Here is a 16,936-nt window from a genome sequence, read left to right as displayed (position 1 = left end):
TAATCGCATGAATGAGAACAAACTTTATATTGGAGCAATCAAAGAAACAGTAGAATGAAGATGAGTGAAGTTAGAATATAATCAGAATGATGATTTTTCTGCATTAAGTGATGTGAAGGAAAATTCTGTTTTGATACGAAAAATTTTCACTGGTAAATTATAAATAATTGACTGTAGTTTTGAAAAAAAGTACAGATCGACACTGGATCAAAAATATACTGTACTTTTATATTCAGTATAATGTATCACATATTGGATTCAAAGTATCTTGTTTATTTTCTGGATAGTTGAAGTTATAGCTTACCAGTGGGTGATGTGGTTTTTGGATTCTCAGAAGTTTTGGGAATAAAATTTAAATTAAAAATCTAACAAAAAGCTGAAATTAGATTTTATTAAAGAATAATTTGATATAATTTCATTTATTATTATAGAAAAACTAGCTGTTACCCGCAACTTCGTCCGCGGAGGTTTTGCAAGCAAACCCCATTTACATTCAATATTTCAATAACCATAGTAATTGTTATATAACACCTACCGCTGAAGAGAATTGCCGAGAATCAAACGAACTATCTTCAATTTGAACAATTTTCTGGAACGTTTACAATCGTTCTATAATCAAACCAATATGCAATAACAAATTCGAATTTAAAACGGATCAAACATTTTTAAAATCGAAATGTCTGAAATGTTATCAATTTAATACACCTAAGTACTCAATGAAGACTAAACGTAGTTGAAAACAAAAAACCGCATCTAAAATAGTACAGTAGAAGCCGTTCTTCCGGTTAAGCCTTAATCCTCTCCCTCTCCCCCCGCGGGGGAATTTTGAAAAATCCCTTCTTAGTGTGAATTCCCATGGCATACCCTACTAAAACGCATATAAAAAGAAAAAATCGCATCTAAAATAGTACAGTAGAAGCCGTTTTTCCGGTTAAGCCTTAATCCTCTCCCTCTCCCCCCGCAGGGGAATTTCGAAAAATCCCTTCTCAGTGTGCGTTTCCGTGACGTACCCTAACTGTCTACCAAATTTCACCTCTCTAGGTTAAGCGGTTTGCTCTGGGCGATGATGAGTCAGTCAGTCAGTCAGTCAGTGAGTCAGTCAGTCAGGACAAGCAATTTTATATATTTAGATGAATGCTTGGTTATCAATCACTGACTTATACCCTGTGACTGTGGATTGTTCTAGAAATAGATCAATAGTTCAGATAGTGTTTGTCCTCAAAGTTTCCTTCTAGATGTATTGAAAACACACTAGAACATTTGTCTGTAGGCATAAGGGATACTTAATTTTTCTTATTCTGATTGTACTTTTTCAATCATCCTCCACATCACTGTTGTAGAGATATTTTAACAATTATTCAAATGTTAAATATCACTGATACAATTACAAAACATCCTTGTTAATTTTTTGTTATATCACAAGTAGCTACAATAAACTATCACCTTTTGTACAGTAGGCATCCAACCATTCAAACTCATTCAACAGTATCAATATGTAACCAGTTCAAACCATTATTTTCTAGAAATTATCACATCTACAAGCTCCAAAAATACTAGCCAATCAACAATAATATTTTACCCAGATGCATTTTGGAAATTACAATATTTTCCTCTTTCCTTCTTGAGGAGGAAAATATTGTAATTTAACATACTATTAAATTAATAGCATATTAATTTTTACAGGACACCAAATATATAACATGAGCTTATAATACAATATTAGTAGTAGTAAATTCATAACTTTGAAAGATGTGATCACATAAATCTCTATTGAAGATTGTTTTAACATCAAAATTTGTTATTAAAATAAAATTTTACTGTAGTAGTTTTAAGCTTATAAAACACATTCATATTGTTATATTTGAATATGTTCTATATTAGCAATTTACAAAATTTTCAAAATAAAAATTAGAATTGTTTAAAAAAATTAAACAAAACAAATTAAATATAAATTTCACTGATAGATGAAGATATATAAATTTTGTTTAATTCAAAAAACTTGAAATTTAAACAAATTTAATAAAAAATGATTGTATTAAATATATGTTACGTATAAAAAAAGTTCAACTTGCATATTTTAAGGTGTTAAAATTTTTATTAAATTATTTTATAAATCTTCAAAAACAAACAATTTCTGTAATAATTATTTTATTTATAATAAATGTTAATTTAAAACTTAGATAACATACATCATTAAAAAGTTATTGAAGAAGAAGAATTTTATCCAGTACATTTATTTTTTGTTCATGAAACAAAACATTTATTTACATTTTTTGTTTTACTATCACTTTTTGGTTATTGGAAAAAACTGTTTTGTGTGTCAATCAATTAAAATATTTATGTGACTAAATGTATTGGAAATTTCTGTCTTTACCAATAAAAGGAACAAATTAAAAAGTCACATGCAGAACCCAGCCAAGATGATTCTTCCCTTTCTTTCTTTTGGTTTTTTGCAATAGATGCATCTTTCACAGGACTGTCCTCTTTTGGCAAATAATCTGGTAGTTCTACTTGATTTTCTTTTTCTGCATTTCCAAATAATATAAAACTTTCATCTCCATTTTCATTTTTCACAACTTGATATATATTTTCTACAGGCGTCTTGAAAATTGCCTGTACTACAAAAACTCTGGTTTTAAGTCAATNAATATATAATAATATATTATTTAAATAAATGAATAAAGAGAAAATTCCAGTCAGTTGACTTAAAAAGTTGAAAATTAAATCTTTTTTAATACCAGAAACAAACATTTAAGTTAAAAATTCATTTAAAAAAGCAGAGAATAAAAACAAAAAATTCATAATAAAAAAAAATGTTAAATAAATAATTATTGGTAGATATTAATACAGTAAGACCCTGCTTAATGTTGATTTGATATAATGTGGTCTGCTCAAAGCCTAAAATAAAAACTCAAAATTTACGCCAATTCAAATTATCGCAGCATTTCATTGATTCGTATATAATACAATTATTTACAAACACAAACCAATCAGCAAAAGGTGGCAATTCATCATAGTCCGTACTTTCCTTAAATCTGTTTGTTTGGTGCAATTTTGGAAAAAATATATCATCATGGATGCCATAGGAAATATCGACTTTGCTTGGCAAGAATTAACTGATAAATGTACGAACAGAGTGCAGAAGTTATGGCTGAAGGTATCCAAGAATTCTCAACGAGAAGAGCCTATTGCTGTATCGTTAGGTTGACCAAATTGTCAACCTAATTGATACAGAAGGACAAGCAGGATATTGAGGAGTTACTGTAGGTTTGTGGCGAGAACCTTACCAATGACGACCTTCAAGAACTGGCAAAACAAGGAATTCGTGTAGAACTGGAAAAAGTGATTCTGAAAATGAAGAACCCAAAGAATTTCTCTACAGATTTGTTTTACAGTAAAAGTTTGGTAACAATAGCCAAAATTGTTGATGAAATTGTAGTGAATGATCCAGATTTTGAAAGGAATGCAAAAGCAAGACAAGGCATTTTGGATGCAATCTCTTGCTATTGACATCTGCTTAAGGAAAGAAAAAAGTGACAAATGAAACTACATGACTTTATCGCAAACAACAAGAATATCAAAAAATGAGGACCTTCTTTACAAAAAATGAACTTTGCATTTTTGTGTGCATATGTTTGTGTTATTTAACATATCATCATTATGCAAATTAATATAAAAATAACTTAAATTAATGTAAAATGTGTTTATTTTTGGTTGCATGTTCCTCTTTCCCTATTTACTCTGTGTTAAAATGACCTTGTTTAATGCTTTGTCATCTAGGAACGCTTCCCCCGCATTAAGTGGGATCTTAATTTATATAATTTTTCAAAAGTTCTGTTTACTGTTTAATAAAAATTCAAAAATAACAATTACTAATGAAAAAAAAACAGAAATAATTTAATCTTACAATTTCCATATATTAAGAAGTGCAGTAGAGGAGGCAAAAATAAAATAAAGGTAAAGGATCATTTCAGATTTAAAAACCTTACAATCTAAATTTTCTTCTAAACATTTTTTCTTTTAATTATGCAATGTAAAAATCAATAATGTTAAAGTATTAAATTAGAAAATTTACAAATACATATTTCAAAAATTATAAAAAGTAATCACCATGCAAAGATATGGAAATTAGTAAAATTATAAAGGAAAAAAAATAGTACCATTAAGTGGAAACAGTCACATTTATAGAGAGAAGAGAGAGCAAAGAGAAAGTAAGTTTCCCATGTAATATTAGAAAGAAGTAGGGTTAGTAAGTTTATGCTCAATTTATGATTTCTAAAAAATATGGATATCATGATGTGGATTCTTTTCATTCTCTAATACAGGTATAGAGATTAGCTTGGAATTGAGATAAGTAAGTATAAGTAATTTGATAGTTATAATTTTCACTTTTAATATTAAATTTTAAAAAATATATATAATGATTAAAGATATTTTACAAATGTATTTTTCAAACTTTTCTTATTAAAATCCAAAACAGATAAAAAATTAAAAATTATAACATTCAATATAAATTAAAAATTTATTACATGTAATTTATTTGTAAAAGATATGCAGAATAAAAGGTATACTAAAGAGAGAAAATGACTGGAATGTTTTTAAAATGCTTATTGACAAATCTGATTTTCATTCAGTGATTCAGATTTCAGATCCAGTGATACACAGTCCATTAATTAATCGTTGAAAAGTCATATTTATAAAATTTACAAACACAATATTGGTTTTTAATTGTTATTTATTAAATATCTTATATTTATTAAGTAAAAACACATTGAAGTTAATTTTTTAAGAAATATATATTATCAATAATAATAATAATAAGTGTTACTGCCTGTTCCTGGTGAAACTACCCTGGAGGGGCTTTCGTTTTACCCTAGATTACCCTAAATTGAGAAAACTCTTCGAGCTCAAACTCAAGCTCGACCATCATCAAGCTCATGCTTGGATTAAAAAAAAAATATAAGAAACAATTCTATGATGCAGATCCCTGTACTATTATTGTGAAATAATAATCAGAACAATTCTTAATTCATTGTTTTTAAAAATCTTAATAATCTTTATCAGAGGTATTAATTTACATCTGATATGGAGAGTGCCAATGGCCCAATGGAATGAAGGTTGAAAAAAGTGAAATCCTACTCAGGTGTAATATACAGTGTACACCTATGTACATAGCACCAATCATCTTTATTTCTTTAGCTTCTGCTGTCCTATCCTAAAATCCTCCAGTTATAGGGGAAAACAGAACATTTTTAGGCTAAAACTTTTTCAGCAAAACTTGTGGTGCAATGGGTAATAGCATCAGATCACAGGGCAGTTTTACCCTAGATTTACCCTAAATATAAAACTACCCTAAACATTACCCTGAGGGGTTAAAATTACCCTAGAAACAGCAGCACTGATCATAAGTAAAAGTATCTTGCAATATAGTATGTAAAATGTCTACTAGGACTTATTATACCGGTGACCTGGTTCTGCAAATTTAAGGAAAACTAATAAAAAAAAACAGTCTTTATTTTTCACCTGTTTCACCTGTGTTTATTTTACATACTAAACTGTATTATAAGGACACAGAGGCATATAAATTAATATCTTGCAATAATTTAAACTATTCCTTTCAAAGATATGAACCAAAATCAAGAAATGAATTATTTGTTGTGTAAACATATATGGTACAAACAATGGAAATTAAACTACTGTAGCATACTTCTGTGAGAAATCAGACTTCAACATAAACAATTTAACTAATGTTGTAGCATCAACTTTCACACCTAGGAGTAAATCATTTGTTAAGTTCTCAGCACTGAAAATGACACTTTCTCACAACTTCCTGACCTACTATCTTGATTTATCCAAGTCAATATAACCAAAAACTGCAAGTTTAGGCAGTAATTGCCAGTCCTTTAACGGAATATCATCCCTTATCTAGTTCAGTGCCAACGGATATACCTAATTCTTGCGGATACCTCAGTTCAACGGATACTTCCTCGTCTACGGGTACGCATTTTGAAGACGAACTCTATCTCTGGGGTCTAAGATACATTGATATGTGACCAAGAACGAGCATCAGACTATTTTTGAACATTATCCCAAGGTATTTATTGCCACTCGAATCTCGTGTAAACGCTTTCTCGCAACCACTGTCATTTAAAGATCCCTTGAAGTTAAGGTCTAACGAACTGTAACAAAATTGTAAATTTTATCATCATGTCCATTTAATTAAATCGTTATTAGTTGTTAACTTGGTACCCGAGTGATTCACTTCCAGTACACTGTCTCTCAATCCATCTCCATCCTGGATCCGATCGCCCATGCACGCAGCTGCTCACGTGACCAAATCAATACGTCATCTTGGCTTCCGTATCAATCAGGACATAGTGGTGTCAGTCCTGATGAGGCACTAAAGAAGTGCCAACCCTCCGGTCACATTGGTGTCAGAAGTCAAGGAATTTTGCCCAGATCACACTTCAGTAATATGAGGTAAAGTCAAAAAGTTCCAGGACTGGTGATGTAGTGCTACAAATCACCCTCATGTTAAACTTGCACAAACCAAGATGCATAATAGACACCGTTATTTAGCTTCCTGCCAAATTTTGTGCAATTATCGTATGTAATTTTTATTGCTTGCAATTTGGATTAAATCTGTGTTCTTGTCATTTTACAAGGCAATGAAAATCACAAATCATCATCTTTTAAGGAATGGCATGCTTTTTTCAATAGGGAGGGAATTATTCTTTGGGAATTTGTTCCCCAAGTTCAAACTGTGAATCAAAATTTTCATATGGCTGTTTTGAGGTGCCTACATGAAAATGTCAGATGAAAAAAGACCAGATCTTTAGAAAGTTCAGAACTGGTTGTTATATCATGACAACATCTCCACTCACAACTCTCTCTATTCAACAGTTTCTCATCAAAAATAAAATAGCCGTGGTTCCCCATCCTCCTTATTCATCAGACTTGGCACCATGTGACTTTCTATTTCCACAGCTGAAAAAAAAGCACTGAAAGGAGAGCAATTTGAGAACATTGATGACAAGCAGAATGGAACTCATTTTGAAGGCTACAACTCTCAATAAATTAACATGTACTGTATGTCACATTTGTTGTTAGACCAGTTTTGGAACTTTTTGACTGCATGACATATAGGGTTTCTGAAACGGGATTCCGGGATCCCGGTTGTTTTTTTTAACCCGGGAAATATCCCGGGAAATTTTTCTTATCCCGGGAAATCCCGCAAATTTCTTAAAAATTCACTTTTTTTCTTATTTTGTGTTAAGGTTGAGGAGTTTTGCAAATAGAAAGCATAATTAACTCATTCACTGCCAGAATACATTTGTATTTATTAATTTTAAACCTACCTATTAGTTTTTTTAAATTTTTGCTCGTTATAGCATGTCACAAATGGTCAATAATCAATATATAGCTTATTTGTGGCATGACTATAAAAATTCTTTACTTGTCGGAACCTGTAATATCTGGAATAATTGTGCTTACGCTGTCTTGAGTTTTAACCATGCCCAGTAGCTTCAATAAATGCCTGACGCCAGATTGTGCAAATTGGGCAAGGATACAAACGAGTACAAAGTCTGCAAGTATGAAGTTTTTCTTCATAAACCTGATTATTAAAGCCAAATGAATTGCCGAATTATCGAGCTCTAAGCTTGATGCCGCTATTAAAGCAGCCAAGGTAGACAAATCAAGAATACTAGAGAGCGAAAGAAGTACTACAATCTCGAAAACGAACTCGAAAGCTTCCAGGCTACAGGTGAAAAAACACATAATATCTGTCTTCTCTTAAATGCATTAAACACTATTCCAATCACATCAATTGAATCGGAAAGGGCATTCTCGGTGGCAAGACTTTTCATTACTAAAATAAGAATTAGAGTGAGTTATCGGAGTATTGACCATCTTTGCTTTTTAAAATCTTATAAAAGTTTGCAATATTTTGTATTATATTTTATTTAAAAAACGAAAATTACCTTCTAAATTAGAAGTTCATTTTTTTAATTTTTAACTCAATTCAAAACATTTTTTTTGTTGTTGTTGTATGCAGTTTCCAGCAAACTTTAATTAATTTTTTTCTATTTGTGAAAATTTCTACGTTATTTAAAGGTAATTTTTATTATAGGCCTATAGACCTAACACAGCATTATTAATATGATTTTGGAGGTTACAAAACTTTAAAATTACTTTAAAAAATGGAAAATAATTATATCATTTGATTTCAAGATATTTTGTATACCTTAAAAATAATTAATTCTATCCCGGGATTTCCCAGGATCCCGGGAAACAGTTCACTTTTATCCCGGGATCCCGGGACAAGCAAAATACTGGGAAATGAGAAACCCTAATGACATATACTAAATAACATATTTGTTATTTATTATTTTATATTATTTTAATATAAAATAATAAATAACAAATATATTATTTTATATTATTTTAATATAAAATAATATTCAATAAAATATTAATATTCAATATTTAAATTCTAAAAATTGCAACTCTTGACAATTAGGTTACATCTTAAACATATGTTTCTAATCCTTATCTCAACAAATTCAGATGTGAGGAAAAGATGAAGCAGAGTTTACTGTGAGAACAGTTGAAATATTAACAAATCAATATTCTTGTTTAAATTTATTTTCTTCTTCAGATGAAAATATAGATGTTAAATTAATACTTAAGAAGGTGCTATGATTATTTAAAATCAAATTCATTCATGATTTGCTGTGCTAAGATACAAGGAAATTAAAGTGTTCATCAAGTCATTAAAATTTAAAAAAAAATTTTTTGTATAAACAAAATTATTTTTGCAGAGTACCAGATTTTTTTAATAAAAAGTATCTAAAGTATATATATAATACATACTAAATGTGTATGGCTGGCATTGCCCAGCCACACACATTTAGTATTGCCCAGGGTTTTGATGGGGGATTGATGAGGTAAACCTCACCAATCCCCCATCAAACCCACAAGAGTTCCCTTGAGCTGCTTTCCAGAGAGAGTAATAAAAATAATGGTCTTAATACCTAAAATATACATTTATTAACCCCAGTATTTACAATAATAAAACTGCAAAACAAAAAAATTGCTTGAGCTGAAGTTAAAAAAGAATAGGATTTAGGGGTGGCTGGGAATGGGTATTCCCATATTTTTTCTGGGCATAATGCCAAATTTGGCAAGGATATATTGAATGGTATAAACCCTTTACCTTACATACATAGATATTTTGACTTTTATACATATCTCAAAATTTTTAAAAATTAAAAAAAATAAATAAATACAGTGTTACATATCATTTTAATTAAGAAATTTAAAGATTATTTTTAAAATCTATATATTTAAAAATGATATTTTTAAATCTTACTTCATCTCCATTTTCATTTTTTACAACTTGATATATATTTTCTACAGGTGTCTTGAAAATTGCCTGTACTATAACCTAATGGAGTAGAAATATTGAATGGCATTAAATTTCATAATCAGTACACATTTTACTGAAATATTTAAAATAATCAAAAATAAAGAAGAGTTGGATGCAGTTAGCTGAAGCTGGATGAACAGTAGGCTGAAAAAATTCCTAATGAATTGTTATTTTTGTCTTCCTTAAACAGTTTTTGTTTCTAAATACAAAGAAAATCAAACTCAGTATCTTTAATCATTATCTGCATATTGTCCACATGAATCAAACCATTTGAAATACTAAAATTAATGAATATTTGGGCTAAACTTATTTCTTTTAGAAGTCTTCCTATAAAACAAAGACTGAAGCAAGAGAGACAATTTTAAGTTATTTTTTTAGCCACTTTAAAACTATTTTTAGAAACCAAGTTATTTAATATTTAAGACAAAAATACAAATATTAATGAAAATTTTAATAATTTATTAATGTGAAGACTTTACATCTGCATATCATTAAGCTCTCCCCTATCCCTTGAAAGAGTGGATGCTTTACATTTACATTTTGTCGGGTCTCCTCCCTCTCCCGAAGCAGTGTTCCTAGTTGGTGGAAAAACTGCAGGAGAGAGAAAATTCATGATCAGATGTGGTTTATAGCAGTCTACCGTCATCTCTTAAACTGCAAAAATGAGTGTTACAGTTATCAAATGGACTATTAGCAGCAATAGTAACATAATTACAAAAATCAAATTTATATTATTGTAATATTGTCACAATGGCAGGATGCAATTTTTAACCATGTTTTAATTTAGAAAAAACAAATCATGACTTCCAGTCCAGACTGGAAGTTCTTATATAGTTAATTGGGGTCTCCGGCCCATGAGCTTTCCATATCTGGTCTCGATTTTCATCTAGCTAACTCCATTCTCAAGATTAACAAAGAATAGATGGACAACAGTGAGAATGTATAGATCTGCAATTTGAAAATTGCAGCCCAATAAATCATCACCACACTTCACATTATATTGTCATTGTGCCCAAGAATAAGAAGGAAAGTCTATTTTAATTAAGAACTTACACAATTAAAAAAAAAAAAAATCTCACCTCTGGTTTTAAGTCAATTTTTGTTCTAAGAATACATCTCTGTTTTGCACGATTAAAAGTGAGACTAATTACTCCTTTCACTTTAACTAAATGTTCTTCACATTTCTTATAATAATCCTATATTTAGAGAAATGAAAAACAATCATATTTATCATTCAAAACTAAAATATACATCATCTCCTTATTTATTTTAACAACAATCATTAGCATATTAATATTAAATTACATGAGTGACATATTCCATTATTTTTTAATTAAGTATTTCTATGAGTACTAAGCTGCTATAAATCATAATTGATAATTATTGTAATATGAAAGAAAATTAGGACATCACACAACAGTCATATCATGATAGAATTGAGGCAGAGTCAGAAAGAAAGAAGCTATCCTTGCACTTGTTGGGCAGAATAGGCAATCTTCGTATCTGACATATGCGGACAGATAAACTTTGCATTTGCTGCCACAAAAGAAGCAATCCTTTTATCTGCCAGCCACAGGAAACACAATCCTTGCACTGGCCAACATGAAGATGCAATCCAGCAATTTGTTCTTGTGTTTTTCACATCTATTCTCCATTAAGCATATGCAATGCTGTTTTTATTTTTTGACCTTTAGGCCTAAATTCTGTTAGACATGCTCAGTCGCATCTAAGAGCATGGGCATTGTCACTTTAATACCTCTGTAGGCTATATTGAAACAAAGCCATGGAGTCCTGTTTTTATATTTAAATGGACACTCATTACATTTTTGGACTCCTGACTGCAATTAAAGGAAAATGGCAGAGTTTTATCAAAATCGGCCCATTAAATTTTGAGAACAAATTCAATTCTATAGCAAAGCTCACAGAAGATGTGCTAGCGACCGTGGAACATTGCACAACAAAGTTGTGCAATATCATCTTGTCATGCGTACTCATAAACTAATCTTATATCTCGAAAAAAGTCAGATTTCCATGTTTTATTGCATTTTTAGATTCATCATCACAATTAATGAAAAATGGCAAAATTTAATCAAAATCAATGGAACAGATTTTGAGAACAAACATAATTCTGTAGGTCATTTGAACTTTGAAGCCAATTTTTATCTATGTATGTATGTCTGTTTAATCCGAAATTAAGTTCGGTAGACTATCAATACAGCTTTCAGGTTAGACACTTCTTTTATTGTTTCCTCATATACATTTCGGACTTATATAAATGTTAAGTCCCTCTTCAGTGAAATACTACAAATTATTAAGAAACACAATTAGTAACATGATAAAATTCCTTGCGTGTAGGTCATATTTACTGACATAAAACTATCATACTTAAAAACTGTCACACTTATACGATACCTATGGTTCTGTCTTCTAAAACCATGGTGTATAACGGGTAACATTGGAAAGATTTTTTAATACAGCCATTAAAAACACCATAAATACATTTTCCAACATTAATACGGAAAACCTAATATATTAATAATTTTATAATTTTCTTAATAAAATAATAATATAACACAATATTCACTTATATTTTTCAACATGTGCTCATAAAATCTTATATAAGTACAACTTTTAAAGAATGTGTATATTCTACAATATAACGTTGCAGTAACTGCAATTATAATCGTTTTTTCAGGTTAAGTATATGTAGCATAGTAATATTAAAAACATTTTTAAGAGAATACATACACAATTTTACAATATATTTCCAATTATTTTCTGTCACAACACTGTATAATAAATACATTACAATCACTTTTTTTCATTAGCACCACCTATTATATTGTACCACTGTTGATCTACAGTGGGTGATCGGTTAATGAACATAATCCGTTCCAAGACTTTGTTCGCTATCCGAATTGTTCGTTAACCGATTATCGATTTACCATAGGTTTTAATGGGAATTTAATTAATTCGTTCTGGAGACCCCCAAAAATAAAAAATATATACTTTCTTACTATGTTTATTTATATGTAATAATAAAAATACACATATACGCAGTCTTGCATTTTTATTAGTCATGTTTTTTCTGTTTGAAAGGGTTAAAAAATCTGTCTAATGTCGATCGCTTTTCTCTCTTTTTCACGATTTTTCATAAGTAATTAATAGCATTGTAATTGTAGAGACCCCGAAGCCTCAACCTGGTTTGGATGCCATTCTAAGACCATCGTTCTGACATCCTCCCACTTCTATAAAGAATCTTTAATAACAGATATCGGCATTAATCCTCTTTTTCGGAAGAAAACGTATCTCGTCGAGTTTCTTGGTGTTTTTCATTTGCGAGTTCTTGGCATTCTTCTGTCGTCAGATCCGTTTTAGGTTACATTATGAACTCTTCGATGACCTGTTTACCTGTTACGCCATATTGCCCAGCAACATTAGGCATCTTCTGCTCACTCTCTATCTTTGCTATTATACTCTCACCTTTCGAAAATAAAAATAGACGCAAAACTTAATGAGTGCCTACCCGACAGTCTCACGAATACACAAAAGAATTGTTTTGTCAGAAAAATAAAATGCTGGAATTACAAGGGAGAATTTCAAAGTTCGAAGGAATACTATCCGATCGGTATATACCGGCTTGAGTGTTGATGTCGACATCTCCCACACTCTGAAAAGTTTCGAATTGTTGCCCGAAGACGAGGGAAGACCAATGGGTATTCATTATTTTACGTCGCTTCTTCTTGTGTTTGTTCTGTGGGGTGTTCGTTATCCTATCATGTGTTCATTGTCCGAACATAAAAATTCATTGCGAAAGTGTTCGTTATCCGATCTGTTCGTTAACCAATCACCCACTGTATTTACATACCATTTGATATAATTATCATCTTTAAATTTTATAACCTCAATATGTTCCTTAAATTTACATTTATACATATCTTTTTCCAAATGAATTATTTTTGTGTTATTTCTATCTATTTGACAATTACTATTTTTTATATGGTTGAACCACGGAGAGTTATTGTATTTTAATCTAATTGCTGCTTCATGTTCTTTAATTCTTAATTCTAACGTTCTACTAGTTTCACCTATATAATTTTTTGGTTTTTGGCAATTACAATTAATGTTATATACAACTCCTGATTTTTTTAATTTATCAACATTCATTTTATATTTATTATTATTATTATACATATTACGTGAAATTTTATTTGTCAAAGAACAATAAAATGTGGAAACAATAAAAGAAGTGTCTAATCTGAAAGCTNTTAATTCTAACGTTCTACTAGTTTCACCTATATAATTTTTTGGTTTTTGGCAATTACAATTAATTTTATATACAACTCCTGATTTTTTTAATTTATCAACATTCATTTTATATTTATTATTATTATTATACATATTACGTGAAATTTTATTTGTCAAAGAACAATAAAATGTGGAAACAATAAAAGAAGTGTCTAATCTGAAAGCTGTATTGATAGTTTAACAAACTTAATTTCGAATTAAAGATACATACATACATACATACATACATAGATCATAATAACAGCTACCAAAAGTGATATTTAGGCCAATTTTTATGTTCATTTGAAAGAAATTTCTGAGCTTTTGCAATTTTTCTATAAAATATAATGGAAATGTTCACAGAAAAGTATAGAAACAATAGATGAATTCCTTGAAAAAAGTTGAGAGAAAAGATGACAAAATTCAATAGCACTGTATATCCAAACATAAACATGTCAACAAAGGCTTCATACAGATACAATATTGTCACATAATATGCATACGAAAAATTTATTAAACTTATAATATTCTTAGTTTAAGAAAACAGTTTCAGAATTTTTACCTGGGTTAATAAGCCTTCAATTTGGAAAGTAAGTGTCTTTGCCTTAGAGTTTATACCATCCAAGAAAAATGATCTTGGAGCTATTTTTTTTGATTTTGTTTCTTGCAAAACATTGCTGAAAATAATAATAAAATCTTTAGTTTGCTTGAATTTCGTTTCTTCTGAGATCACAGCAATGCGCGACGGGTAAGCTAGTATATATATAAAAATGGACGTGTTTGTGCCTATACATCACTCTGCAGCCAAAACTACACATCACGCATGAATAGTGTTTGTATGTGGTAGTAGCCTCAAGTCTCCCATCGTGCACTATGGTGGTTGCGTCTCAATAGCTATAAGGGTGTGAGAGATATAGGGGTTAAAAGTGGTTGACTTTGAAAATGTATGACGCTTCAATGAGAACGTTCCAATTTTTTCTAAAAAGTTCCAGAACCTAGAGGTGAAATTTAGTACACAGTTAGGGTACTTCATGAAAACGCACACTAAAAAGGGATTTTTCGAAATTCCCCCGCGAGGGAGAGGGAGAGCATTAAGGCTTAACCTGAAGAATGGCTTCTATTGTACTATTTTAGATGCGATTTTTTGTTTTTAGTTATGTTTAGTCTTCATTGTGTACTTAGGGGTATTAAATTAATAACATTTCAGACATTGTTATAAATATTTTCATATATTTTGATTTTTTAACTAAATGTTCGAACTGTTTTAAATTTGAATTTCTTTTTGCATATTGGTTCGATCATAGAATGATTGTAAATGTTCCAGAAAATTGATCAAATTAAAAACAGTTTGTTTGATTCTCAGCAGTAGGTGTTAAATAACAATTACTATGGTTGTTGAAATATTGAATGTAAATAGGGTTTGCTTGCAAAATCCACGCAAGCAAAGCTGCGGGTAAAGCTAATTAAAAATAAAAATAAATAAATACATTTCTTAAAAATTTCTTTGGAAATATGTTATTAAATCAAATCAAAAATAGTTTATTAATATAAATCTGTAAAATATTTCTTATTTGCATTTTGTATAAATTCTTATAAAGTTTATTTTCTTTTTTCATGTGTGTTCTTAGATTTGAAATATTAAAATGCCTAACAAAAATTAGGCACTGCATTTTCCTTGGGCATATTTGAAATCAGCATACCAGAAATAACATAAAACAACATTAACATATTAGTATTTACATTAAATAACATAAATTATATAGCCAACAAATCTAAAACGTTTTTGTGTAACAAAAACGTTTTAGATTTGTTGGCTATATAATTTATTTCATTTCATTAATCATATTTCATGAATTGACAGTTTATATAGTGATTGCAAGAATTCACTTCATCATTATATCCCAACTAGTAATAAAAATAATTTGATATTGATCAAAACTAAATTTTCTAAACTATAAGAACTACTATTGCTGTTTCTTCCATTCAAATTATTAACTTCTTTAGAAACAAAACACCATTTATGCATTTATAATTTACATAATACATTTGAAAATAAAAAAAGATATGAACTTTTATTAAAATGATAATTTATAAATATAAACTACAAATAAAAGCTTAAGTTATACATTAATGAAGGAAAAATATTTAGAAAACAATAAATTACTGTGGAACACTAAATCTAAAGTTTAAAATTAAATAAAAATAACATTTCTTTTTACAAATAAAAAAAAATAATTGTTTCAGTGCATTTTTAAATACTCCATCAATTAAAAATCATTAAATTGGAAAACAAAATAGTTCTAAATAAAGATTATCCTATAATCTACTTATAATTTTAAAGAGACATGTATTATAATTGTTAATAGGGGATGAGCATGTGTGTTTGTGATAGCTGCAATTCTCAAATACTAAGCAAATCAAATTGGAGTAAAATAGGTGTTAGCTAACTTTTATATATATTTTTTAAATTAGTAATTGAATACATATGATTAAAACTCTGATTATATCAATAAAGTAATTACTATTAATTAAAATGTTATATCATCATTAGTTAAAAAATAATATATATGTATATAATCTTACAAGTTGTTTGTTATTTCTTTAATTGAATGTTTACTTTCTCTATTTGTAAACTTTTTCCCATCCAAAGAGCTTTGTTCTGCAATAATCAACTGATGCAACTTTTTGATTAATTTCTTCAAATTATCAGATATATCACTAGAATTAATAATAGTATATCAATATAAAATAAAAAAACAGTGTCAACACAAAATAAAAATCAATTGCTTACATTTTCTTTTCAAGATAATTAAGAGATTGTGAAACTCCACAAATTTGAATTAACTTTTTTCTGTTCTCAAATTTTTCACACAAAGTAATCAAAGTCTTAAAAAGAAAAAAAAAATTAATATTTATAAGTTTACAGATATAAAAAGAATAATATTAAAATTTCAAGTTAAAGATCAAAATTATATTCTCAAAGTTATATATGATTCATCCTCTGAATGCTATGTAAATTTATATACAGTGTAAGTCAAAATTATGTGAACACTATACAAGGTCTGTTCAAAAAGTATCGGACCTTTTTTTTTCCACGTAAACCAATGATGCGCGAGAGGCTTCCTTCGGTGGAGTTGTGGAGGGGACAGTCATGCACAGCCCTGAATTTTTTCCCGCCTGCAGGAAGCGTCAGTCGTTGGCAATCGGCCTATGAGTGAG

At 29.3% G+C, this 16,936-nt stretch overlaps 1 protein-coding gene across 9 annotated transcripts in view; it reads right to left on the bottom strand.

Annotated features, from left to right (window-relative positions):
- Positions 1-2,226: 2,226 nt before the first annotated feature.
- Positions 2,227-16,936, bottom strand: part of LOC111634305 (armadillo repeat-containing protein 1-like) — a 37,332-nt gene continuing 22,622 nt past the window's right edge. For all 9 annotated transcript variants that reach the window (XM_023379044.1, XM_023379052.1, XM_023379043.1 and 6 more), the window contains 6 exons: positions 16,509-16,603; positions 16,301-16,435; positions 14,280-14,394; positions 10,510-10,626; positions 9,379-9,448; positions 2,227-2,555 (listed from right to left, as the gene is read on the bottom strand). In XM_023379044.1, coding sequence (XP_023234812.1) covers positions 2,371-2,555; positions 9,379-9,448; positions 10,510-10,626; positions 14,280-14,394; positions 16,301-16,435; positions 16,509-16,603 — 717 coding nt within the window. In that variant the 3' untranslated portion in view covers positions 2,227-2,370. The remainder of the gene's footprint in view (positions 2,556-9,378; positions 9,449-10,509; positions 10,627-14,279; positions 14,395-16,300; positions 16,436-16,508; positions 16,604-16,936) is intronic.

The sequence above is a fragment of the Centruroides sculpturatus genome, unplaced genomic scaffold (assembly GCF_000671375.1).
Source record: "Centruroides sculpturatus isolate CEXI.00-Female unplaced genomic scaffold, Cexi_2.0 scaffold520, whole genome shotgun sequence".
Classification (NCBI taxonomy): domain Eukaryota; kingdom Metazoa; phylum Arthropoda; class Arachnida; order Scorpiones; family Buthidae; genus Centruroides; species Centruroides sculpturatus.
The sequence above is the reverse complement of the archived record's forward strand: the minus strand, read 5'-3'. Positions and strand labels throughout refer to the sequence as shown.